This window comes from Poecilia mexicana, unplaced genomic scaffold, assembly GCF_051168715.1.
Source record: "Poecilia mexicana isolate PSO_F unplaced genomic scaffold, ASM5116871v1 scaffold_18, whole genome shotgun sequence".
Taxonomy (NCBI): domain Eukaryota; kingdom Metazoa; phylum Chordata; class Actinopteri; order Cyprinodontiformes; family Poeciliidae; genus Poecilia; species Poecilia mexicana.
In genome coordinates this window covers 24140348-24168119 of record NW_028263387.1, presented here as the reverse complement: position 1 = coordinate 24168119, position 27772 = coordinate 24140348, and the positions used below count along the sequence as shown (strand labels likewise).

Sequence of the window (27772 nt, the reverse complement as noted above, 5' to 3'; positions counted from 1 at the left end):
AATACTGGAAAAGCATATGGGAAAGGGAGGCGTCCCACAACAGCAATGCACAGTGGCTAACCTCTCTACGAGAGGACCACAGCAACCTCCCTGAACAAGCCCCGGTAACCATCACTGTGGCAAATGTCCAAGAAAGAGTCTCGGGTATGAAAAACTGGACAGCACCAGGGCCTGACATGATCCATGCCTACTGGCTAAAGAAACTCACTGCCCTCCATGAGCGACTGGCAGCTCAACTGAACCAACTGCTACAAAATGGGACTCACCCTGAATGGTTAACTGAAGGGCGTACAATCCTGATCCAGAAGGACCCCTCAAAGGGTTCAGTCCCATCCAACTATCGGCCGATAACCTGTCTCTCTACAACATGGAAGCTCATGTCAGGCATCATAGCGGCTAAGATAAGCGGACACATGGATAAATACATGAGCACGGCACAGAAGGGCATCGGCATAAATAGTAGAGGAGCCAAACACCAACTCCTTGTAGACCACACAGTCACCCGAGACTGCAAAACCCGACACACCAACCTGTGCACCGCTTGGATTGATTACAAGAAAGCCTATGACTCAATGCCACACACCTGGATCATTGAATGCTTAGAGATGTACAACATCAATAGGACTCTAAGAGCCTTCATTGCAAACTCGATGGGGCTGTGGAAAACCACCCTTGAAGCCAACTGCAAACCACTTGCACAAGTGTCCATCAAATGTGGCATATACCAAGGAGATGCTCTGTCCCCACTGCTGTTCTGCATAGGCCTGAACCCCCTCAGCCAAATCATCAACAAGACTGGCTACGGATACCGACTTAAGAATGGGGCCACAATCAGTCACCTCCTCTACATGGATGACATCAAGCTGTACGCCAAGAGCGAGCGAGACATCGACTCACTGATCCACACCACCAGGATCTACAGCACTGACATTGGGATGTCATTCGGACTAGAGAAGTGTGGCCGGATGGTTACAAAGAGAGGGAAGGTCGTCCACACAGAAGGGGTCTCACTCCCAGAAGGAACAATAGCAGACATAGAGCACAGCTACAAGTACCTGGGAATACAGCAAGCAAATGGCAACCTCGATGAGGTCACAAGGACAGGAGCCACAGCCAAATACCTCCAACGAATAAGGCAAGTCCTGAGAAGCCAGCTCAATGGCAAGAACAAGATCCGTGCAATAAACAGCTATGCCTTGCCAGTAATCAGATACCCTGCCGGAATAATTAGCTGGCCAATGGAAGAGATGAAGGCCACGGATGTTAAGACTCGGAAGCTACTAACCATGCATGGAGGGTTCCACCCCAAATCCAGCACCCTGAGACTGTACACGAGCCGTAAGGAAGGAGGCAGAGGACTAGTGAGTGTGAGAGCCACTGTCCAGGATGAAACATCCAAGATCCATAAATACATCAAGGACAAAGCCTCAACGGACGATGTGCTCAACGAATGTCTCAGGCAATGGGGAACAGAAGACAAGGTGCTGGAGGAACCATCATGGGAGGACAAGCCCCTACATGGGATGTACCACCGACAAATAACTGAAGTGGCTGATATCAGGAAATCCTACCAATGGCTGGAGAAAGCTGGACTCAAGGACAGCACGGAGGCCCTCATCCTGGCCGCCCAGGAACAGGCCCTAAACACCAGAGCAATAGAGGCTCAGATCTACCACACCAGACAAGACCCAAGGTGTAGGTTGTGCAAGGAGGCCTCTGAGACAGTCCAGCACATAACAGCAGGGTGCAAGATGCTGGCAGGGAAAGCGTACATGGAACGACATAACCAAGTGGCGGGCATAGTATACAGGAACATCTGTGCGGAATATGGACTGGAAGCCCCGAGGTCAAAGTGGGGGACACCCCCAAAGGTGGTGGAGAATGACTGAGCTAAGATCCTGTGGGACTTCCAGATCCAGACAGACAAGATGGTAATGGCGAACCAACCGGACATTGTGGTGGTGGACAAAGAACAGAGGAAAGCCGTTGTGGTGGATGTAGCAATACCAAGTGACCACAACATCAGGAAAAAGGAGCATGAGAAACTGGAGAAATACCAGGGCCTAAGAGAGGAACTGGAGAAGGCCTGGAAGGTGAAGACCACAGTGGTGCCTGTGGTCATCGGGGCCCTCGGGGCAGTCACCCCCAAACTGGAGCAGTGGCTACAACAGATCCCAGGAACAACATCAGACATCTCAGTCCAGAAATGTGCAGTTCTAGGCACAGCCAAGATACTGGAGGAGAACCTCAAGCTCCCAGGCCTCTGGTAGAGGACCCGAGCTCAGAGGATGAAAGAGAGAGAGAGACCACCCACAGAGGGTGAGAGGGGAATATTTTTTATTTTTTTTAATATATTTAGGGCTAAGGTATGAATTGAGTTTTGGTTAGGGTTAGGAAAAGGGTAAAGGTAAGGTTTAGGCTGTAGAAATGAATGGAAGTCAATGGAAAGTCCCCACAAAGATAGCCAAACAAATGTGTGTGTGTGTGTGTGTGTGTGTGTGTGTGTGTGGGGGGGGGGGGGGGGGGTGGTGTGTGTGTGTGTATGTGTGTCATATTCTATATTAAATTAGAATATGATAAGGTTTTTGTCACCGTAAATTTCTTACCATTAAGGTAATATCATCTTCAAGCCTATATGTTGCAGTAAAATTGTTTTTATGAATTAATCTGATTTAATATTCTGATCTTAAATGTAATGTTTTCATTAGTTGATCTGAAATAAAGGCTTTTTAAAGTGTGTGGCTGATTAATCTGTCAGGTGGTTCTGACAACCTGAGTTACTGAACTAAATAAACTTTTCAACAATTCTCTAATTTATTTAATATAAATGTTTATTAAAAGAAGAGAGTCAGTGGAGATAGGAGAATTCAAACTGGAACCAAAAGTAGTTAAATTTGTTCAGTAGAGCACACAGGAAAGAAAAACAGAACAGATAGAAACATTAGCTTTTATTTTGCTAGAACGAAGTTGAGATGGATGATCAGCGCAGACCGTTGGATTCAACAATCTTACGATGGATATGTATGAGACACCCTCATTTATGATGACATATTAACAGTGATAAACAGTAAAAGTGACAGGAAACGCCCATAAACTATGGAACATCTTAAAACTGTTTATTGAAATTACCGTAAATAAATGAACCATTAAAAAAATGTCATTAGTACATTTTACATTTGTACATCAATTTTATAGGTGTTTTTTTTTTTACAATGCTTAAAAACTCAGGACAGTCAGTTAAATGGGCCAACAGTAACTCATAAAGGAAACTTATAGAGCAGTTAACCAAACTTCCATGTTTTTGGATTGAGGTGGAAACCTGGAGAAAACCCATTCAGTCTTTTTTTCATACAGTTGTTGGTAATTATGCAGCTTATTTTTGTTTTTTATTTAAATCAGTTTTATGATCTGGAATGTTTCACTGAGTCAGAAACAGCAAAACCACAAGAAAAGTGTAGAACAAATACGTCAGTCTGCTTTGAAGGAAGGATTAGCAGCATTTTAATGAACAGTATTGTGGAAAGGAATGATCAATGTTGTAATTCTATCTAGAAACAAAACTGAACCAGTCATTGACAGCTTATTCTTGGACTAGTGCCAGTCTGTAGCTAGTGCCAAAGCCGACTAATTTTTGTCAGTTTTATGAGCCCACCTACGAGAAGTGGGATCACCAGAACGGTTGCCAGGCCAACTTGAGGAGACGGCATCACAGCTCTTCCAAAGACAGACGCAGTAAATTCATCAATTTTGCGATAAACTCTTCCTGCCGTTTGCTTAAAAGACCCCAAAAAAGTGGTGCAACAAGGCTGTTGACCTGCATCAGTAGTGGAAGAACCATCTGCGGTCTCCGAAAAAAAGTCACGATCACGTGGAGCGTCTGGCCCCAGAGTTTCTGTCAAGGCCCGACGACTGATGAGAGCGATTAGTTCCCTCATCTCGTCAGAATATAAATCCAACCTCACGATGATTAAAGGATTTCTTTCTGGTATTTCAACCAAAACAGGATCTGCTAAAGTTAATGGGGCGTTCTCATACAACTTTCTGAGTCCTACAAATGTGTTACTACTGCCGATCTCATCGTCTGGTATTGTTTCAATATAAGAGCTCGTACTAGGAATCGGTAGGGTCTCTTCAGTAGTTGGTTCTGTTTCTAGATGGTCCACCCTGAGGTCCTCTAGTTGGTCCACCATGAAGTCCTCTGGTTGGTCCACCCTGAAGTCCTCTGGTTGGTCCACCCTGAAGTCCTCTGGTTGGTCCACCATGAGGTCCTCTGGTTGGTCCACCCTGAAGTCCTCTGGTTGGTCCACCATGAAGTCCTCTGGTTGGTCCACCATGAGGTCCTCTGGTTGGTCCACCCTGAAGTCCTCTGGTTGGTCCACCCTGAAGTCCTCTGGTTGGTCCACCCTGCGGTCCTCTGGTTGGTCTACCCTGCGGTCCTCTGGTTGGTCCACCCTGCGGTCCTGTGGTCGCAAGTGGAAAAAGCAGAACCAAGCTCCTCCACAGTAGAAACATTCAACTTGATCATCGGGAATATAAATTCCCATATCTCGAAGAGTTTCACGAAGGAAGCGATCTATTTTCAGTTTTTGAAATACAGTGATTGGTCTCACCGCGAGGTCCTGTTCTTGCCAGTGGAAGAAGCAGAACCAATCTTCTCCACAGTATAAACAATCAGCTTGATCATCGGGAATATAAATTCCCATGTCTCGAAGACTATCGGAAACAAAGCGATTCATTTTGAGAGGATTTCTAAAAGATTTCTCTTTGTGATTCTCTGATAAACAGATTCCACGTAAATGGAAGAGTTGGAACACTGGCTGCCTGTTATCTCACAGCTGATCAAAGCAGGTTGAGGTTACCTAGCAACAGGTGATGACATTGCCACTGCTCACTGTCATGCCAATTTCAAAATAAGAGCATTTCAAACTGTGCATATCTGGTCCGACACAATCAACTGATCCAACTGAAGAAGAAAATGATCTGCAGTGTGTTGGAATGATTGTTTACCTTTCTGACTAAGTTACAGTTGAACTAAATGAAATTAGCAGGCAGGCTTAATTTATTATATATGCTGACAGATCTGGTTCACTGTTAAGAGTTTTCCACCTGAGACTCCTGAGAAATTATGTTAGAAAAGTTTTCTAAAAGAAACACCATTATTTTAGGAAGCCTTTTTTAATAAAACCTTCAATTAAACTCATATTTTTGTTTTAAAATAATTCAGTCACACAGATTATAGAAACATCTTCAAGAGATCAAACACATGAAATACAGGTTTTTGTGCTTGAAAAATGAATTAACTCAATTAGTTCTGCAGAATCAACTGCATAGCTGAAACAATGCAGTTGTAGTATCAAGTTCTTGTCAGTAGGTGGCGGCATGATAGTACCTGCAGATAGAGACACCTGACGTTTTTTCTGATAATAAAAGATAATAATTCAACAGAAACCCATCACTAGTATTTTCTAAACTGATTGAAGTGAGAAGTAAAACAACAACAAAAATGGTTTAAGAAAAGTAGCTGGCAGAGAGACATTAAAAATGTATCACAGTTAAAGACTCAAGCTGCAGGTACTTGTATACATCTTGTACAGCCTTTTAAGTGGGTCACAATCCACAACTTGTTGGGATCTACTGCACTACACCTCCATTAGTTCTCCACTAGATGGCGACAGGGAGCACGGTTTGTGGGATCTGTATCATCGGGCCTCGTTAGCAGGCCCGATGATAACGAGCCTGCTAAGAGGCAGGCTCGTTGGCAACACTCCAACTCCAGTTGGTTAACACTCCAACACCAGTGTTAACCATTGTGGTAACCCCTAGCCTCCTAGAGCGTCTTGACTTTCCTTGTAGTGATAACTAGTTGTTTACCAGTGTTTTTTGTGCTGACCTGTTCAGGTCTCCCAGATCAGATCACCTCTTCCAAGCCGAAGCTTCGTCCCTTTAAAGTAAGCATCTCCTGCAATATCCTGGCTCCCCGCTGAGTATTTCACCCACCTGTGGCTGTCTGTCCTCAGTGTGCTGGTCTGTCCTCTCCTGGTCATCCCTGCTGCAACCTCTACATTTGCACATTTCTTTTTGTAAATAAACCTTTAAAATGTTATCCTTGCCTGAGTTTATCTGCATGTGGGTCAGAAGCATCGCTAAAACAATGACAACTAAAGTGTGGGAAAAATAGACCATCATTATGGAAAATTAACTTTAATATTTAAGAACCATACAGCAACAGTTTTTTTTAGAACTCATCTTCTATATCATCAACACATTTCCTTGTATCCTAAAGTATAAACCACAACCATAAAATAGTGTTATAGATTAAGAAAATACAGGATAAAAAAGTTTTTGATTTAAAAAATAACAAAAAAAATAATCATAATTTAGTAAACCTTATATCTGTGTTGTTGCCATCATATTATCAGCAGTATTTTTGTCCTGAGTCAAAACTGGATAGAGAAAATCCAGTTTTCTCTATCAGCTAACATGTATCCATTAACCAAAATCATTGAACAAAACAAGGTATAAATACAACAAAGGATAAACACACAATAAGGGCACCAAAACCTTTACAAATTAACTGACTGCATTTAAACCCATTGATTCTCTAGAATCCACCATTAAAATCTCACTTCCATCCATTTTCTGTACACCTCTGTCCCTTAGTGGGGTGAGGAGGGTTGCTAGTGCCTATCTCCAGCTAACGTTACAGCCGAGAGGCAGGGTGCACCCTGGACAGGTCACCAATGAGAATTTTCCCAAGTATTTTAGCAAAGCTTACTATTTGAAAAGCGTTTTAAACTAAGCTGCGACAGTTATAAAAATGTGATCCAGTTGTAATTACTCTGCTTCCCAACAGCAAGTTACTGAACACCTTGATGCTTCATGTTTATATTATGCAAAGCTGGTAGTGGGGAAATAATCCTGCATGATACTGGATAAATTATCTTGTGATAAATTAAACTTCTGACTGAAACCTTCGACAGGTTCCAATGTGAGAAAGGCTTCTAACGTGTGTGAGTCCTCATGTGATAACGTAAATTAGATTTGCCTCGGAAACTTTTTCCACAAGTGGCACAAGAGAAAGGCCTTTCGCCTGTGTGAATTCTTATGTGATAAGTTAAATTCGTTTTTTTACTGTAACTCTTTCCACAGGTCACACATGAGAATTGTTTCTCAGCCGTGTGTGTTGTCATGTGATTAGTTAAAAGAGATGATTGACTAAAACATTTCCCACAAGTTTTACAGCTGAAAGGCCTCTCTCCCATGTGACCCTTGACGTGTGTGGCTAAACCACCTTTTTGAGCAAAACCTTTCCCACAGATTACACATGAGAAAGGCTTCTCCCCCGTGTGAGTTCTCATGTGAATACTTAAAGTGTGTTTATAGGCAAATCTTTTTTCACAGGTTGTGCATGAGAAAGGCTTCTCACCTGTGTGAATTCTCATGTGAATGTTTAAACAAGACTTGGTAAGGAAACGTTTTCCACAAGCAGTGCATGAGAGAGGCTCCTCTCCAGTATGACCTTTCATGTGAATAACTAAATTACCTTTTTGAGAGAAACCTCGTCCACATGTCATGCACGAGAAAGGCTTCTCACCTGTGTGAATTCTCATGTGAACAACTAAACTGTGTTTATTGACAAAACGTTTTTCACAGGACATGCATGAGAAAGGCTTCTCACCTGTGTGAATTTTCATGTGATTCTTTAAGACTGTTTTGCCAGTGAAATCTTTTCCACAGGTTAGACACGAGAAAGGCTTCTCAACTGAGTGAGTTCTCATGTGACTCTTTAAGGCACTTTTTTGACGGTGACCTTTTCCACAAGTAACACATGTGAACGGTTTTTCATCTGTGTGAGTTTTCATGTGATACATTAAACCACCTTTTTGTTTGTAACCTTTTCCACAAGTTGAACATGTAAAAGGCTTCTTTCCTGTGTGAGTTACCATGTGTGCAGTCAAGAAACTGTTTTGAGAAAAGGTTTTATCACAAATTTTACAAGAATATCTTTTTTTGTCTGGGTGAGCCTTCCTGTGCATTTTTTGTGAATTGTTTGTTTTTAGCACATCAGAAGGATTCACCAACATGTCATCAGTCTCCTGTTTCAGCACAAAATGCTCTTCATCCTGACTGATGCAGAGTTGATTCTCTTCCTCTTTGAACTGTTGAAGTTCTGGTTCCTTTTGCTCCCGTTTTATCTGCAGAGGTTCTGGTTCCTCTTGTTCCCGTTTTATCTGCAGAGGTTCTGGTTCCTTTTGCTCCCGTTTTATCTGCAGAGGTTCTGGTTCCTTTTGCTCCTGTTTCATCTGCAGATGTTCTGGTTCCTCTTGTTCCTGTTTCATCTGCAGAGGTTCTGGTTTCTCTTGTTCCTGTTTCATCTGCAGAGGTTCTGGTTCCTCTTGATCTAAAGTGGAGTTCTCTTCCTGGTTGCTGGGCTCATTGAGAACCTCCTCCTCTTTGCACACACAGTTTTGTGGAAGATCTGGACAAAAAGATTAAACAAAAGCAATAAGGTATGGCCTGGCAAAAGGAAAATGTACATTGGAGGGGAAAAGAGTTGTAGTTTACCAGAGTTTTGCACCAGAAATTGCTTGGTGTGTAACAGGATAACTACAAAGGAGGTGACTGTTGATTTCAGGAGGAACGGAGTTAGATCAAACCCAATTTCCATCTCCATGAGAGAAAAAGTGGAGGTGGTAAGCAGCATCAGAGCCAGGGTCCTGAAACGGCTCAACAGCCTGATAAAGAAGGCTGGTTCTGATCTAGTTCTGTTCTGGTTCTGATCTGGGACAACTGTGGAACCTCTGGAGATGATTATGCAAAGAAGGATTCTTCATAAAATGAAGAAAATTATGGACTACCTTGACCATCCTCTTCATCAAACTGTGTGGGGAAGGCAGAGCATCTTCAGTCAGAGGCTTCTTCAGGTCCGCTGTAATACAGACCGCTACAAGAGAGCTTTCCTGCCAACAGCCATCACCATCTACAATAACTCTTTGAAGAATCGAAATCAAGGAGTTACAACAACATTCAATTTCCCTTTGGGATAAAGTATTTTTGAATTTGAGTTTGAATGAATACAATAACGGAAGGCAGGTTATGACAGAATAGATAAAGTTCTAGATGCCATGCTTAACTAATTTCAGGGAATCTTATGAGTGACAACAACTCTGCAGTTGAAGCAACAAACGACATGATGAGTCGAGGATTGGCAGTCAATGATAGAGTCTAGCTTGGCTGTAAATAACTATATATTGCTTAGGGCATTTATTAATAAAACTAGTAATTTAGATAACTCCACTGCTGTGTTTTGTTGGTGAGGCCAATTGGCTCTAAATTAAGAAAGATTGATTTAGACTAATTGACAGACGAAATAATGCTTTTGTAGCTTTAATTAGATATTAACCTTTTTGAGAATTGGTTCTAAATCAATTATCACATTTCAGTGCCCACTACCAGCACTGATCACAATTTAGCTATAAATGCTAAATAAATGCATTGTTTTTATTTTAACAAAAACATACAAAACACTTGCAGACACAATGCAGCAAGTATTCAGTTAAAGAAACAACTGAACAACTTGCTACTAGTAATGCAACATTTGACAAATTGAAAACAGTAAGCATCTTAATAGACTTGTAAAAAAAAATGAAACAAAACATTATACGGGAAGTTAAGTAGAGCTCACAACACTGACTCTATCAAATATTGTCAAGGAAAGATTCAAATATGTTTCCATTTTTGTTTGAATCTGCATTTGAAAGCAGGTCTAAATAAACCTGCCTTCAGGTCAGGCCTCATTTGAGGTGATGTCAATCTAAAAACATCCTGTCATGAGGTTCATACCTTGTTTGAAGTTTTCACAAATCCCAAACTACGTTTTATGCAAATGGTCATTATGGAACTATATAAAATGTATTGCTTTTGAGAAAAGTGAAGAAACCACACTGTATCTTACATATTCTGTGACGAATGTAGAATAATTCAGTCCATTTTTAAGTTTTCAGGGTAGCATAGTTTCATTTAAAACAGATCCCATCTAAGGTCCTGAATAAGCCAATGGATGCTCCAAAGTGGTCCTTTTTTGAGTTTTCAAAAATGTAATGAAGGTTTCACAAGCTTTGTTTTACATTCTACAGTTTTCAAACTGGGTGTGTAAGATTGAAATAACGCAGAAAACACAATTAAAACGAATCATTTTAAACACAAACTCTTACCAGTACTTCCTTAAACTGGTGTAGTAAAGATAAGTGTGTTACGGATCATAAACTGTAATTTAGATATTATTCGAAGAACAGTAAATAGACAAGGTCACAACTAATCACTAAGTATTTCGTATTTCCGGCTGTTATTCCCCAGTCTTTAGGTTGAGGGTTCAGTTTGGCCCCAAACAACTCGTCTCATCAGCAAAACGCGAGGCAGCTTCGTACCTATCCGGTGTAAGATGATCTTCGGTATCCGTCTGAAATCCAGTAGTCTGCGCTGATCCTCCATCTTGACGTTGATTTCTTTCAACTCTGTGAATGTTTCTTCAGCAGGAGTTTCCTGCTCGTTGATAAACTCTCTCTGAAGCTGAACTGAAGAGATTTTTAATTGTAAACAAACACGCAACTATTTACAAAAACTCACATGAGTTTTTGTATTAGATACCGTCTACCTAAACTAAAGCTAACGCTACTATCTGCTCTTTGTTTTTAGCTTCCTTGTGTTTCACCGTAGCTGCACTGAAGAAACTGTAAACCACTTTTCGTTCCGCTTTGAATTTCCGACTGTTCGTCTCGTATTTTAAAATTGTTTTATTAAATAAATTAATATTATTGAAAGTTCATTTATTTCAGTAACTTAATCAACTCTTGTGTACGGAGCCTTTCCAGTGGATCAGTTCAAATGAAACACATGAATTACTCACATTAAAATGTTTTACAGCTTTTATTTCACTTTTTGGTGAGTTTATGCTCAGAACAAATGAAACCAGGACTTTTATGAAATATGAAATTACAGCAATTAAAAAAATAAAAATTTTGACACAAAACAATCTATTTTTGAGCTGGTGAGATCTCTTCTTATTCACAGAGGAAATCCAGCCCAGTAGCCATTCAGCTGGTAACCTCATAGAAAACTGTTCTAACATCAGTTCTCAGCTGTTTCAGGTGGAAAACATCAACAGTGAACCAAATCTGTTAACAGCCACAGATATTAACTTCAGCTTGGAAGAACAGAACCTGCTAATGTTATTTAGCTCAACTGTAACTTATGAAACATGTTAAAAAAAGGGTCACTAATCAGTGTGAGACACTGCAGATCCATTGCACCGTTTCTTCTTCTGTTTGGTCAGCTGACTGTGGTGGATTGGTAGGTATCTTCAGTTCAAAATGCCCTTATTTTGGTTCTGTTTCTTCCACTGGCAACCACAGAACCTCACTGTGAGACACAGCAGAACCCAAGCAGAAACAGAACCAACAGATTCCTGGAATGAGCTCCAGAAATGCATTTAAAGGACCATTTGGAAGACAAAATATGAAAGGTGAAAATGGACAATGATAAAATTATTTAAAGCGTTTATTTAATACACATTAAATATGTCACTACTTCATCAAAATAATTATGAGTTATCAAAAGATAATTTTTATCTTACAGAAGAACCATATTGGTACGTATGTATTCTACATTTTTTGAGTATGATCTATTTATTTTGTAAAACAGAGTAGAATATTATTATTTTTGCAGGATTTTATTAAGTTTAAAAGTTAAACAGTGAATGACTACATATATTTTAGAGGGACACAGAGATTTGTTGTTTTGGCTTGAAAAGATTGAGAATAACTGCAGGAGCTATTTCCCCATTTATTGGTTAAATCTTAGAATTTAAATTGTTTAGTTTATTCTTATTTTTGTTTATTTCCTAGTTGATTATCATTAGAATTTTTGTTTAATTTGTTATTTAGAATAAGGTTTTTGGTTAGTAATTCACTTAATTAGTTAATTAATTTCATGTTGGGATGTGGGTATGTCACGGGTCTTGGTAGCTTATTATGCACGTGGGTGGTCACAAGGTTTTTTACCAGCCTATCAATCAGTCACATCAGTATCTAATTGTCAGTCAGAGAACAGGTACAGGAATAGGAGCAGAGGCCTGTAACCTTTTTGCCTGAACTTCAAAATAAAACCAAATTACGGCATTTTGACTTTTTGATCCTTTGTGCTACTTAAACCGGAATCCACGGTGCATCAAGTGACTATTGAGTTGGTTTCACCCTTTTGTTTTGATAACTTTTGAGTTTTGAGTTTTTTTGATTTTTGAATTTAAGTTTTGGGACAAATAGTCACTACGATAACTGAGTATCTTATGAAAGAAAGGTTTGCGTTGCCATAGAAACAAGTGAAAACATGAAAGGTCACTGAAGAGACAAGATGTGAGAACATGAGAGGAAATCACATGAAAGCCATCAAAACAATAAAAGTATTTTTGTTATTTTGAAAAATTCTTAGTTTTTTATGTCTGATATATTTTCATTCTATTTTCAGTTATGCAGATAGAAGCACACGGATAACTAGTTTGTAAATTGTTAATTTAATACTGATTGTAGCATCCCGGTTGAAAGGATGGTCTCTCAAACTGATGGTTCACAATCCTTTATTGAACAGCCTTTGTATTTGAACACACTGTAAGAGCTACAAAATATACAAATAAAATACCATTAGTAACTCAAACATTGTTGTTCTAACCTTTTCCTTTTAACATATGAATCATTTGCCTTATGTGTTTTAATTATGTTTTACAATACATGTATGTATTAAACTCTAACATTCATGTAAAGTGAAATAAAATAAAACACAACGTTTTGTTGTCCTGTTGACGGATAACCAAAGAATATTAGCACCATCTAGTGGCGAAACACAACCGTCACACCCTATAGCGAACTACACTTTCCGCAGGAAAACTAAACTTACACATCAAAACACTCACCTAGTTCCCTCAACCAAGCGCCAACTAATTGTCTGCACCTTAATTTGAACTACTTCTTAATTATCTCCTTTTCACTCTGAGCCATGCGGTCCCCCCCCCTCTCTCTCTCTCTCTCTCTCTCTCTGCACTATGACCGATCTCATTTCTGCAGTTTTGCGTCAGTCAATTTACCACCTTGCCGTTTCAAGTCCTTTCAAAATAAAAGCATCGGCTGAAAAACAAATGCTTCTTAGTTACATGAGGAAACAAAAATATACTAATAAGGTCATTTACACTGATAGTTCATAAATGCTTATTTAAATGATAATGTAATTATGGCTCCAGCTACTGATTGCACAGAACCCAAAATTAAACACTGACATAATTTAATTGTGATGTAGAAAACTGACTTTTGGAGTTTAAACCTTTAAACTCCAAAAGGTTTCTGCCTCCTCAGAAAGTAGAGGTGACTTTAGCCCTTCCTGTACACAGCAGTGTTCTTAAGCCAGTCCAGTTTTTTGTCAATGTGGACTCCCAGATATTCATAGTCCTCTATAATATCCACTGACCTCCTGGATGGTAACAGGGGTCACTGGCGTCCTGGTCCTCCTCCTCCTCAGATCCACCGCCAGTTCCCTGTTTTTTTGTCACATTGAGCTGCAGCTGGTTCAGCCCACATGATGCGACAAAGTCTCATCCTCAGTCTCATCACCTCACTGAAACAACCAACCACAGCCGAGTCCTCTGAGAACTTCTGGAGATGACGGGTCTCAGTGCAACAGCTGAAGTTGGATGTATAGAGCGTGAAGAGGAAGGGAGAGGACAGTTCCCTGTGGAGATCCTGTGTTGCTGACAACACTGTCTGACTCACAGTATGCAGCGATTTATAGACTCATTCAACAAATTAGAATATTGCTTAAAAACCCATTTATTCCAGAAATTTTATCACTAAATCCAATACATTATATACATAAAAACCACATAAATATGTGAGCCTTTATTTCTTTTAAATACAATGATTTTCCATTTACAGGTAATGAAAACATGACCTTTAAAATTGCAGCATAACATCAAACCACTAAAAAAAAAACAAATGTATTACAGAAATGTGGGTGTTGTTTATGTTTAATGGTTGTTTTGTCTGATATTGTCTGTTTATTTGACTTTTGCTCCACAATGTATAGTACCGTATCTTCATGCTTTTAGTCTAGTGTATGTCATACAGATTACTGAGATACGTCTATATCCAATGTATAATAATGTATATTTAGATTCAAATTCAGAAAATATTAGCAAAATTCATTTGAGGCTCATACAGTAACAGATAACCAACCAAAATCATGAAACTAAAAGTATAAACACAACAAAGGATAAACACACAAAGACTCCAAAAGGTTCAAAGTAAAACTAAAAATGTTCAAATGCATTGTTCCTTTAATACACTACAAATATCACTTTTAAAAATGCATAGTTAATTTTTTAAAAACACTTGATTAATAGCTCGCTTAAAATAAAACAGTTTCATGGAAAGGTTCACGTTCTGCTGCTCTCACATGAGCAGTTAAGCTTCATTTTTTCAGTGAAACTTTTTCCACAGGTCACACATGAGAAAGGCTCCTCACTAGTGAATCGTCATGTGACGATTTAAATTAAATTTGCTATGGAAGCTTTTTCCACATGTCACACAAGAAAAAGGCTTTTCATCTGTGTGAGTTATCATGTGACGATTTAAATTAGTTCTGCTTTGATAGCTTTTTCCACAATTCACACAAGAAAAAAGGTTTTCACCTGTGTGAGTCTTCATGTGATAAGTTAAACTCATTTTATTGATGAAACTTCTGTCACAACTCGTGCATGAGAAAGGTTTCTCACTCATGTGAGCCACCATATGACTACTTAACTGAGGTTTGCATCGAAAACTTTTTCCACAGGTCACACAAGAGAAAGGCTTTTCTCCTGTGTGAATCCTCATGTGATAAGCTAAACTGCTTCTTCCAATGTAACTCTTTCCACAGGTAATACACACGAACGGCCTCTCACCTGTGTGACCTCTAACATGTTGATCTAAACAAGCTTTGACAGGGAAACTTTTTCCACAGGTCTCACACAAGAAAGGCTTCTCACATGTGTGAATCTTCATGTGACTTAGTAACTCGTATTTGCTTCGAAAACTTTTTCTACACTTCTCACATGGGAAAGGCTTCTCACCTGTGTGAATCATCGTGTGACGTTTTAAATCAGATTTGGTTCTGTAGCTTTTTGCACAAGTCACACATGAGAAAGGCTTCTCATCTGTGTGAGTCTTCATGTGAGTGGCTAAAGTAATTTTAGTGAAGAATTTCTTTTCACAGCTTGGACATGAGAAACGCCTCTCACTCGTGTGAATCCTCCTATGACAATTTAACTGAGATCTGGATGGGTAGTTCTTTCCACAAGTCACACAAGAGAAAGGTTTTTCACCTGTGTGAGTTCTGATGTGATATTTTAAAACAGTTCTTTGGGAAAAACTTTTTCCACAGGTCACACATGTGAAAGGCTTCTCACCTGTGTGAGTTCTGATGTGATAAGTTATACCAGATCTATTAGTAAAACTTTTACCGCAGATAGAACACAAGAAAGGCCTCTCACCTGTGTGACATCTAATGTGTTGATCTAAATGATCTTTCACAGCAAAACGTTTTCCACAGGTCCCACATGAGTAAGGCTTCTCACCTGTGTGAATTCTCATGTGACCAAGTAACTTGGATTTGAATCGGAAACCTTTTCCGCATGTGCCACATAAGAAAGGCTTCTCTCCTGTGTGAATCATCATGTGGATATTTAATCTGGATTTACTGCAGAACCTTTTTTCACAGGTGACACATGAGAAAGGTTTCTCGCCCGTGTGAATTTTCATATGATTTTTTAAAGATGATTGCCTACTGAAATTTCTCCCACAATTAATGCATGAGAAAATCTCACCTGTGTGAATTCTCATGTGATAAATTAAACTGAACTTTTGAATGTAACTTTTACCACAGACTGAACACATGAAAGGCTTCTTGTCCGAATGAATTCTCGTGTGTTTAGTCAGGTATCTCCTTTGAGAAAAGGTTTTATCACAAACTTTACAAGAATACAATTGTTGGTGTTGTTGATCTTCCTTGTGTGTTTTTTGCTTTGAACTGTCAGTTTTACTTTCCCAATTTGTAGTTTTCCGACATCTTTTGTTGTGTTTCTGTTCTTCCTTTCTCTTTTTTCCTGGGTCTTCAGATTTGCTTCCTTCCTGATCCTGGTTCTCATCCTCAGCAGAACCATGAGAGATGAGTTGGTTCCTCTGTGGTTCTGTTTCATTGTGGATTCTTTGCACATTAGGAGGATTCACCAAAATGTCATCAGTCTCCTGTTTCACCACAAGATGCTCTTCATCCTGACTGATGCAGAGTGGCTTCTCTTCCTCTTTGAACTCTTGCTCTAGTTTTATCTTCAGGGCTTCTGGTTCCTCTTGTTCTACAGTGGAGTTCTCCTCCTTGGAACAATCTGTGAATTCATTCAGAACCTCCTCCTCTTTACACACCCAGCACTGCGGGAGATCTGCACAAAAAGACAAAACAAAAGCTTTTAAATGTGAGTAAGAGAATGATTCCTTCACTTTAATCACTTAGAGCCTTTTCAAGTGATTCAAAGACTAAAATGACAACATAACCAATTTAGTCCTTCTGAACAGAAGGGAACTCCATGTCAGTCAATATATACTTTGGACCCTGTGGTGAGAAAGCAAGATGGCGATAGCTTAACTTAGTGTCCCCAAAGTTGGTCCTGGAGGGCCGGCATCCTGCATGCCCTCCAGGACCAACCTTGGGGACCCCTGACCTCGTGACTCCCCAACAGAAATAGTCCAAACAGCAGATTGATTTAATCTTGTTGTAGTACCTTAGAGTCTAATACAAAGTTCTACACCGAAAACCTTTTATGAACAGAAGAATTTGTTTTCTAGTGTACCTTAAAAAAAGATAAAATAAGCATTTTAAATCCTGCTGATGCTTTTGGTAGATTTCATGTCTCCGTTCCAATCTTCATTTGCATAAAACATCTGTTGTTCATCACTGAAACAATTCAAATTAAAGTTGTAAGCAACCTCAAATATCCCTTGCAGCTCAGCAAAGATCTGGCATATGTTGTAACTGCGAACTCATTGCCGATCGACAAACTCCAACTCCACTAATCAATTCTGCATATAGCCACTAAGCAGTACATTGAGAAAGACTCTATATTATGTTCAGTTAGACTCAGTTCAGCTCCAAAAAGAAGTATTCAAAATTTGGCAGAAACCAAACCTTCTTGACGGAAGTTGTAGCCACTTCCTGTTTGGTGTCATAGGAGTAATTAAGACTTCCTGTAGAAAACTGCATTTGAGTTTATTATCTATTATCAGAGAAAGGTTGAACATGAGGGTCATTCACCACAGAAACTGGTGACTTTTTTCTCAGTGGGTGATGTTAGGGCTGTCACCATAAGTTTTGCTGAACAGTGAATTTTCTCAGATGTTATTACGATAAACAATTTCAGGTAATATAATGCTGATGATAATGCAAGAACGCATTCTAAATGCAAATCAATCTGATTAAAATAACAGTACTAATGCGTGTGTGTTGATAACTGTAGGGGAAAAAACGATCCGTCATAGCACCCTCAGTAAAATGCTTAGCTCCCCCTTAGCACCTGCACAAAAAAAATTCTGGAGCCGCCACTGCTCTGAGGTGAAGATAAAAAGAAACAGCTTCCAGCTGACTCTGAGGGTGGGCAGTACCCCCCCAAGTTCCCCCAATGCCTCCGGACCTGACTGTAATCCTAATGAGCTGATTGGTGATGACTGAGATTTGAGCCTCCAAGCATTAATCGCCCCCCCACCAGGCTCACTCGTTTTTCATTTAAATCAGTTTACAAGTATCATCTTTACTGCGATACGCACCACATTTTTCTGGCAATCCCATAATATAATGATCCTATAGTGACATCTGTGTGTGCAACACACTGCAGGTCTACACTATGTTACACTATAGTCTGTTGCTGTTATTCATTACATATGATCACAAAAACATTCACTGCATGTTTACATATATTAACTGTTAAAACTAATATTACAATTATGCTGCTTATAAAAACAGTTGAATCATGATGGATCCTCATGTACACCAGATGTATTTCATTCTTTAAGCGATTTGTTTAATTAATCTTCCTTCTTGTTATCCATGTTAAGAGGGAAAGATTTCACATATTTTAACATGTAGGATCCATTTTTTCCCACCGTATTTATTTTACATCTTAATTCTAGAGACCATTTTTTACATCAATAAGTAATGAAACTTATTAAAATAGTTTCATTCATTTGCAGTATGGTTTCTCTTGATATATTTTGCAAAAGGACTGATAACACATTTTTATTTAAAAACTGTACATTTTAAAAAGCTGTTTGTGATTTTGTTTAGAATATTGAAATTAAAACAGTTATTGTGCATTGTTTTTTTTTTTAAGTTTGGACCTACTGTCTAAAATTTAGTTTTAAATCTGCACATAACGCAATTAAACACAAACTTAACGAGAACGTCCTTAATCTGGTTGGGTCACGGATTACAAACTGTAATTGTCGTATAATATGATGAATAATAGTCCGGGTCGCAGTTGATCACTTTACGCATTTAATATTTACAGCTGCGGCGGAATTACAGTTTGTTGTAAAATCTATTTGAGTTCTTAACCCGTCTCCAATTCTATTTATCACATCTAAAACTTTACCTGACCCGTATCATCAGTAAAAAGTGAAGGTGTTTCGTACCTATCCGGTGTAAAATGATCTTCGGTATCCGGGTGAAACCCAGCTGTCTGCGCTGATCCTCCATCTCTTCTTCAGACTTAACTTTTATTTCTGTCTGATCGTCCATCTCTTCCTCGATCTTGACTTTGATTTCTTTAAACTCTGTGAATGTTTCTTCAGCAGCAGTTACCTGCTCGTTGATAAACTCTATCTGAGGCCGAATTGAAGACATTTTTATTGCAAATACGGAAATATTTACCTAAAACACCAAACCTGTTTTCAAACTACCTTCTAACAAAAGAAAAGCTAACGCTACCGTGTGCTCTCGGTGTTTCCGTGTGTTTCACTTTGGCTGTTCTGAAGAAACTAAACGAGTTTTTTTGTTCCGCTCTGAATTTTCCGCTTTTTGCCACCTTTTAAGATGCAAAATATGTAGAATTGAATGTTTTTGAAAGGTTAATTTATTTCAGCCGACTTAAGCACAGTATAAGGAATAATTACACAAAGACTGATTTTTAAAGTTTTTTATTTCTGTTAATTATGAGTTATAAAAATATACTTTTATCTTACAGAAAAAAAACATATTGGAACGTTTATTCTAATTTTTTGAGTATCATCTTTTTAGTATGTAAACCAGAGTCTAATATTGTTATACCATATTGTAGTTTTGTAGGTCTTTTTTGTAGGTAGCCATCAAAACAGTAAAAGTTTTCTGGTTATTTTGAAAAGGTCTTGCCCTGTTTTTTATGTCTGATATATTTTCAGTCTCATATTCAGTTATGTATATAGAAAACGCATACATAACTAGTTTCTAAACTTTTCATTTAATAGTACTGATATTTAATGAATGATTACTGAAACGATATTGTAGTTATTCCAGGTGGAATGCAAATGCAAAGTTGCTCTAAAAGTTGCATTAAAAGTGCCAACTTTGCATGATTTTATAAATAATTTAATGCAAAGTTGGCATTTAAAATTGACTTTCAATGCAACTTTTAGAGCAACTTTGCATTAAAAGTGTCATTTACCGAATGATACTTCATGACAACTGTCTTAAACATCCATGAAGACTTCATGTTCATGACAGATGTTGTTTATGACTGTCATGTTATTCTTATCCGCACCTCATCAAATAAAGTGTTACTGACTCACTCAAAAAATTTGAATATTACTTAAAAGCCATTTATTTCATAATCTTTACCACTTAATCCAACACATTGTATACATTAAAAACACATACATGGATGTTTGAAAGGCTTTATTTCTCTCAAATATGATTTTCGATTTACAGGCAATGAAAACATATTTAAAATTAAAACATAACATCACACCACTAAAAAAACCAAATGTAATACAGAAATGTGGGTGTGATGAAAGATTAATGGTTGTTACTTTGTCTGAGATTCTGTTAATTTGACTTGTGCGCTGCATCATATAGTGTGGTATTGTTATGCTTTTAGTCCAGGGTATGTCGTACAGCATTCTGAGATACCTCTGCAACAACGGTACATAAAGTATATTCAGAAAACGTTGTTCTCAAAGCACAGTTCATTTCTGACTCTACCAGTGCATACACTAAAAGGTACCATGTATCCACTTTATGAAAATCAAACAAAGTATAAATACAACAAAGGATAAACACAAGGAGTTCAAAAGTTTAAATCTAAAAATATTCAAAAGATTTACTCCTGTAAGCCACTACAAATATCACTTGTAAAATAAAAAAAAATCCATTCATATGAAAGAACTCATTTAATGTAGTTATTGCAAAAATGCAACCGACCACCGGGCTTAACAAGTTTTCTGGCTCAAATCTTGATTCTGCTCAAAATACTGGTACATATTTTAAGACCTTTTCAACGTGCAAACATTTACATGTACAAACACATTCTCAGAGCAAAGTATAACAATGACTTCTGTGGAACAAACATTTGGGAAAATAAAACCCAGTCTGTGGTTAGCTCTAAATCAAAATCTGACCAGATCTCAGTAATATTTTCATTTCTTTAAATAAACATGACAGAGTCCTACTTACACAGAAAGGAAAAAAAAAAAAAAAAAAAAAAAAAACATGTTTCAATGATTTAATATGTAAAGAACTTAACATGAAGTCATTCATGGAAATGCCAAAAATGCTAAGCTCAATTATTCCACATGGTTCATAACTCCATGAAAACTGAAATGTTTTCTACTTGATGTGTACAACATCTGACCAAATTTTCCATTGGATCGGATGCCAAAACGGATCGGCTCTGTTTCGAGGCCAAGTCTTCTAGTCTGTGTGAATTCTCATGTGATGAGTTAAAAGCTTTCTTACACTGTAACCCTTTCCACAGGTCCCACAGGAGAAAGGCTTTTCACTCGTATGAATCCACATGTGATCAATTAATTTAGTTTTCCTCCCGAAACTTTTTCCACATCTCCGACATGAGAAAGGCTTCTCACCACTATGAATCCTCACGTGATCAAGTAAATTTGTTTTTGTCCGGAAACCTTTTGAACAAGTATCACAAGAGAAAGGCCTCTCATCTGTATGAATTTTTCTATGATTATCTAAACCAATTTTTTGAGAAAAACTTTTTCCACAGCTCTCACAGGAGAAAGGCCTTTCACCTGTGTGAATTCTCGTGTGACGAGCTAAAACCGATCTTTGATTGTAACTCTTTCCACAACTCCCACAAGAGAAAGGCTTCTCACCTGTGTGAATTCTCATATGAGCATTTAAACTGCCTCTTTCATTGAAACTCTTTCCACAAGTCCCACAAGAGAAAGGCTTCTCACCTGTGTGAATTCTCATATGAGCATTTAAACTGCCTCTTTCATTGAAACTCTTTCCACAAGTCGCACAAGAAAAAGGCCTCTCACCTGTGTGATTTCTGATATGATAAATTAAACTCTGTCTTTGAATATAACTTTTTCCACAGATCCCACAAGAAAAAGGCTTTTCTCCTGTGTGAGTTCTCATGTGAGTAGTTAAATACTTTCTTTTACTGTAACTCTTTCCACAGGTCCCACAGGAGAAAGGGCTCGCACCAGTGTGTATTCTCATGTGATGATTTAAACTCTGTTTATGATTGTAACCCTTTTCACAGGTCCTGCAAGAAAAAGGCTTCTCACCTGTGTGAATTTTCATATGAGCATTTAAAGTTTCTTTTCGAGTAAAACTTTTTCCACAGGTGCTACAGGAGAAAGGTTTCTCATCTTTGTGAATTTTCATATGAACATTTAAAGTGTCTTTTTGAGTAAAACTTTTTCCACAGGTGCTACAGGAGAAAGGTTTCTCACCTGTGTGAATTCTCATGTGATGAGTTAAAAGCTTTCTTACACTGTAGCTCTTTCCACAGGTTGCACAAGAGAAAGGCTTCTCACCAGTGTGAATTTTTATATGAGCATTTAAATTGCCTTTGTTAGTGAAACTTTTTCCACAAGTCTCACAAGAAAAAGGCTTCTCACCTGTATGAATTTTCATGTGTTGAGTTAAAGTCCCTCTTTCACTGTAACTCTTTCCACAGGACCCACAGGAGAAAGGCTTCTCACCTGTGTGAACTTTCATGTGTCTCTTTAAATAGTTTTTGTCATGGAAACTTTTTCCACAGGTCACACACATGGCCAGTTTTTCACCTGTGTGAATTCTCATGTGATAAATTAAGCCATGTTTGTGTCTGTAACTTTTTCCACAGGTTGAACATCTGAAAGGCTTGTTTTCTGAGTGAGTTATCATGTGACTCATCAAGTATCTGTCTTTAGAAAAGGTTTTATCACAAATTTTACAAGAATATAATTTTTGCCCTGGCTGAGCTTTCTTGTGCTTTTTCTGTTTTTCAGTATCAGTTCTTCCTTTCTCCCGTTTGGTTTTCTCATATTTCTCCTTTTGTTTCTGTTCTTTCTTTCTCTTTTTTCCTGGGTCTTCAGAATTGCTTCCTTCCTGATCCTGGTTCTCAGCTTCTGGAGAGCCATGAGAGATGAGTTGGTTCCTCTGTGGTTCTGATTCATTCTGAACTTCCTCCTCTTTATACACACAGCATTGTGGGAGATCTGGACAAAAACACAAAACAAAAGCATTTAAATGTCAATCAAACAAATAATCCTTCACTTTAACCTGTTGATGCATCAAAACAGGATTTTCTTGGGTTATTCCAAAAGATTAAATATGAAAGGTGAAAATGGACAATGACATAATTATTTAAAGCATTTATTTTATATACAATTCATTAAATATGTCATTAGATTATTAAAATGGAAATTTAGCAACCAATTAAGACAATTATTAAAAATGCATTTAATTGCTTTGATTATTATTATTGCCTGGTTCAAGTTCCTGAAGTGCCACCCTAAAATAATTCCCCAGTCAAAGTGGAGGGCGGGGCTTTGGACGGGGCTAACACTGACCTTCTTTAACTTAAATTTGGGCCGTTATTCTGTCAGAATAGCTGACATGCATCGAGTACGCATGCGCATTAAGAGGTCTGTGACATACAGAGGAGCTGTCAGTTCAGTATATGTGACAAGATAAAGGAATTAAGTCAATAAATTGTTTTTAGTGATAACTGGATGGATGTTAGGGCTATTGATTATTCTTACAAATTAATCGACCAAATGGATAAAAAAAAAATTCTAAAATAAAATAGTGGTAAATCTGGCATAACACTGGTGTTACTATCAGATATCAATATAGGTCCAATTTTTCATATTTGAGCATCCCTAACAGTTACTTTTTTTGTAGTTTAGAAAACTAACCTGTAACAATAATAACTCACTTTCTAAATTAACCTGAAGAAAAGTTATACAAAGATTGAAAAATATATTCAATTTAATAATAAAGAGCCAGGTTCACAAATATGCTTATAAAAAATGTCTATGCTCCAGCTTTTAGTTTATGTATTCATCTTCAGTGAGTTTAACAGATGAACTCTCACCTTGCCTCATATCTGCCTAGCTTTGGGTTTGAGAATACGGGAAATGTCGCCTGGAGTGGGGGGCCTAGAATGGTGAGGGGGAGGATGGAGGTAGATTAAAGGCGAGCGAATGGAAGACGGGGGTTGGACGAGAGGAAATGGACCGAACCTAAATCTGGGGAGAGACGGACGAACAAACAAACCTACTGTGGGCCGCCATTCAGTCTATCCGCTTACCTACTCCTGCAGCGCTCTTCCCGCTGTTCGCTTTGAACCAGCAGCTCCCGGAGGAGAAAGGCTGCCTACTCCAGGCATCACTCCCGCCATTTTAAGGATGCTTTTGGTCCCAAAAACATGATTAAAACCCATGCATTATCATCGCTCAATAAAATCCCCATGGGCCGCACTTGAAGATTGGACATTGTGATTGTAACACTTAGCTTTCGTCAACAACTCATAGGCGGTAGTGAGAGCTACGCGTAACACATAATGTCCCGGCTCGAACACGGTGCGCTAAATTATAAAACATAAATTAACGAAGCTTCAAGGCAGGTAAATTTTCCTTGAGGAATTTTAATAATTGAGATACTCGAATCATTTGAAGAATCGTTTCAGCCCTAAAAAGTTATGACATTCTATCTTCAATGTCATGATGCTATGTTGCTGATTTAAAGCATTTTTGTTAAGTTTTAAAATTAACTGCCTTGTGACCAACTACTTTCGAAACACGAAAATAATGTTTATTTTTCTGTCAAAACGGTTGGAACAACCGTACAGGACACAGGCTTTAGGCATTTTGATGCTGGATCAATTAAAGTAAAGGGATTGTATTTACTTCTTGACCTCCATCTGTATTGGTTTACGTCAGCGCTACGTCATCTGAAACCCAGTAACGACACACTGATCAGTTCATGCGGCATACTGAAAGTCTTTCTTACGGCGGCCATCGTACTTTCTGCTATTGTATAATGTTTTCGTATGGTTTATTAAGGAGTGAAAATAGTCTCAAAATATCTGTGCGTGTGTAAAAATGGATTTGTAACTCATGCCAGCATCTTTGTGTGTAAGTTTGGATAGTTGTATGCAGGGTGGTGCAGAGGCCACTAAAGGGGCAGGTGCTCAAAAAAAAATAAGGGCACATCTCACCGCATTCAAGGACAGAATATTAACAAAGCCACACAGCTTTCAGTGTTTAATAAACAATGATACATTACAAAATTGTGAGATATACAATCAAAGCTAAGGAAAATCTATATATAGAACATACAACTATGCATATGTAAGATATTTTATTAGTAATTTCTTTCTGCAGGTCTATTTTGTTATAGGAAAGTATTGCAATATTCAAACTCGCAATTTACCAGGATATGTAAATCAGAGCTGGACCACCAGATATATTTTGTCTTTACAGAATTACACTATTAAAAATATAAACAAGGGCACAATGCAACCTTTTAGTGACTGTAATCTATAAAACAGAGCTGCCTGTTTGCTGCAGTGGAGATGAAGATGGTCCATTCAGGAAAGCAGAGCTGCATCAAACTTTAACATGGAACTGCAGAAAAAAGAAAAACAAAAGCAAAAATTGAATTGTTAATGCATGTCACTATGGGAAAAGCCTACTGAGTTTTGCTTAAAAACTTTTTTCTCACATGAGGTCATGGGCAGGGCCCAAAATTGCAACAAATATTTCTGATGTGTGCAAATAAAAGTTTGTTTGGCAAATAACTAAGTTCACGAGGCAAAAATTAGTTATTTAATTTAGAAAAAAGTTAAACAAAACATTTTGTTTTTTAAAAAAGAAATCATTCCAAAAGTTTTGATTACAATTTTATTTTACTTAACTGATGTTATTTTTTTTCATTGAATAATTTTTGAGGAAAAAATAACTTCATACTTTGTGAACCAGACCCTAAACTTAAAGTCTGGGTTGAGTTTTTTCCCCTTCATTAATGACATACATTATATCTATCATGGTAATTCAGGGTGAGTTATTTTTAATTCTAAATTAATATCCTTGTTGGACTTTTATTTAAGTGCTATTTTCCTTCAAGATACATTTACCTAACGCCAGAATAAATGAAATGTACATTATGCAGCAAAAGAAATTAGAATATCGGACATATATCCATTATGGAGATGATCGGTTTTGGACGGGCGATGTGCCCCTATTGCATAAGCGATACTGAAGAATGACTGATTTCATTAACGGTACAGGGAAGAAGCTTTTTAGTTATCTTGCTCTGCTAGCAAAGTCGTTAGCTAGCAGCTAGCTAATAGCACAACAGCCTAATGTCTGCATGATAAAAACACTGAATTGATAGATCAGAACAGTTTTTCCTCACCTGGCTGTCTCCTCCCGCTCAGTAGTTATTCAGAGAAAGAAAGGCCCAGAGGCCTGTCAGTGTCTGTTGTATTTCATTACCTCTCTGCTTAAACCGCTGAAGCAGAAACGATACTTCAACGTTTTCCGTTTTCTGACAAGAAGCAAGTCTGCTCCACTTTATTCACCAAAAACGTTTTTTTTTAATTTACCAAAAACTGATCTGTAATCTGGATCGTTCGCTACGTTGAGCTCCAGTTAGCCGCCTTATCTCACTGCGCGAGAGGCAACTGCGTCATGCGTCACGGGCAAAAGGTCAAAGGTAACAAGGTGACCAACAAAAAAATATTTAGTACATGTTATGTGTCAGAAGAGGGCTTAGAAAATAATACAAAAAATAATAATAAAAAAATAAAAATTGACCAAAAGGGCACTTGGGGGCAAGGAGCAAAAGGGGCAGTGCTCAAGCCCCCCCAGCTGCCCCTCCCTCCTTCCCCTCTGCACGTGCCTGGTTGTATCTGTGAAACACGATTTGTAAGCCGTAAAAAGAAAATAAACCTTTGCCTACGCCTACAAATGTTGAACAAGTACGAAGGAGTCGCCAGATACACGCGCGCGCACACACACACACACACACACACACACACACACACACACACACACACACACACAAAACTGCAGTGCCGTACAGATCCAGGTATGAGTGCACAGCTATTTTTCATGTCCAGCCCCATCTCAACCTTACACAAACAAACATGAAGTGAATAAATCCACCGGGTACGTCCTTAATCTGACTGGTAGGCATAAGTGCGGGACGGATCACTAACTGTAATTGTCATATTATAAGATGAATAACAGTCCGGGTCGCAGTTGATCATTTTTAAGCATTTAATATTTATAGCTGGGGCGGATTCGTCATTACAGTTTGGCGTAAAAGTTCTTTGAGTTCAGCGCTCCTTAACCAGTCTCCAACTCTCTTTAACATGTCTCCAACTTTACTCAACCCGCATCATCAGTAAAACGTGAAGGTGTTTCGTACCTATCCGGTGTAAGATGATCTTCGGTATCCGAGTAAAATCCATCAGTGTGAGGAGATCCGCCATCTTTTCCTCCATCTTAACGTTGATTTCTTTCAGCTCTGTGAATGTTTCTTCAGCAGGAGTTTCCTGCTCGTTGATAAACTCTCTCTGAGGCTGAGCGGAAGACAGTTTTACAGAAAACACGGGAATATTTAACTAAAACACCAAACCTGTTTTCAAACGACCTTCTAAGAGGAGCTAACGCTACCTCGTGTGCTCCGTAGCTTTCCGTGTTTCACTTTGGCTGTCCTGAAGAAACTGTAAACGATCTTTTGTTCCGCCTTGAAGTTTCCGCTTTGAGCCTCCTCTCAACATACAGTTACATTAAATATCTTACAACATTAATAAAAGGTTCATATATTTCAGTGAGTGAAACACAGTATTTAGAGTAATTACACAAACACGGAAGGTTCCAAGCCTTTTATTTTTGTTAATTATGAGCATTTTCTGCAGCTAATGAAAGCCTAGCATTTATAATTAGAATATCAAATAATGATGATTGATAGTGAAAAAAAATCCATCCTTTCTTCCATTTTCTTTACACCCTTGTCTCTAGTGGGGTCGGGACAACAATGAATGGATGAATGAAAAAAAAAATACTCAAGAAATGCAAGCTTGGAGTTAGGATTAAATGGTATCTAATCTTTCAAAAGAACTATATTGGAAGGTATAATATTTTTTTGAGTATGATCTTTTTAGTTTGTAAAACAATCTAATGTTATATCAGGTTGTAGTTTT

The 27772-nt window shown here is 38.3% G+C and overlaps 3 protein-coding genes across 3 annotated transcripts; all 3 read right to left on the bottom strand.

Annotated features, from left to right (window-relative positions):
• Positions 1–6185: 6185 nt before the first annotated feature.
• LOC148154283 (uncharacterized) lies at positions 6186–10730 on the bottom strand. The gene is made up of 2 exons (XM_088016174.1): positions 10428–10730; positions 6186–8479 (listed from the first exon to the last, which is right to left on the bottom strand). The coding sequence occupies exons 1-2, from the start codon at positions 10489–10491 to the stop codon at positions 7002–7004; spliced, it is 1542 nt and encodes a 513-aa protein (XP_087872300.1). The 5' UTR covers positions 10492–10730; the 3' UTR covers positions 6186–7001.
• A 3123-nt stretch (positions 10731–13853) lies between these two features.
• On the bottom strand, positions 13854–19106 carry LOC106910580 (uncharacterized). Its single transcript, XM_014977251.2, has 2 exons — positions 18759–19106; positions 13854–16516 (listed from the first exon to the last, which is right to left on the bottom strand). Exons 1-2 carry the CDS (start codon positions 18967–18969, stop codon positions 14565–14567), a joined length of 2163 nt encoding a protein of 720 aa, XP_014832737.2. The 5' UTR covers positions 18970–19106; the 3' UTR covers positions 13854–14564.
• Positions 19107–19980: 874 nt separating this feature from the next.
• On the bottom strand, positions 19981–27759 carry LOC106910579 (uncharacterized). The gene is made up of 2 exons (XM_088016168.1): positions 26995–27759; positions 19981–22772 (listed from the first exon to the last, which is right to left on the bottom strand). Exons 1-2 carry the CDS (start codon positions 27068–27070, stop codon positions 21010–21012), a joined length of 1839 nt encoding a protein of 612 aa, XP_087872294.1. The 5' UTR covers positions 27071–27759; the 3' UTR covers positions 19981–21009.
• Between the last annotated feature and the right edge of the window lie 13 nt (positions 27760–27772).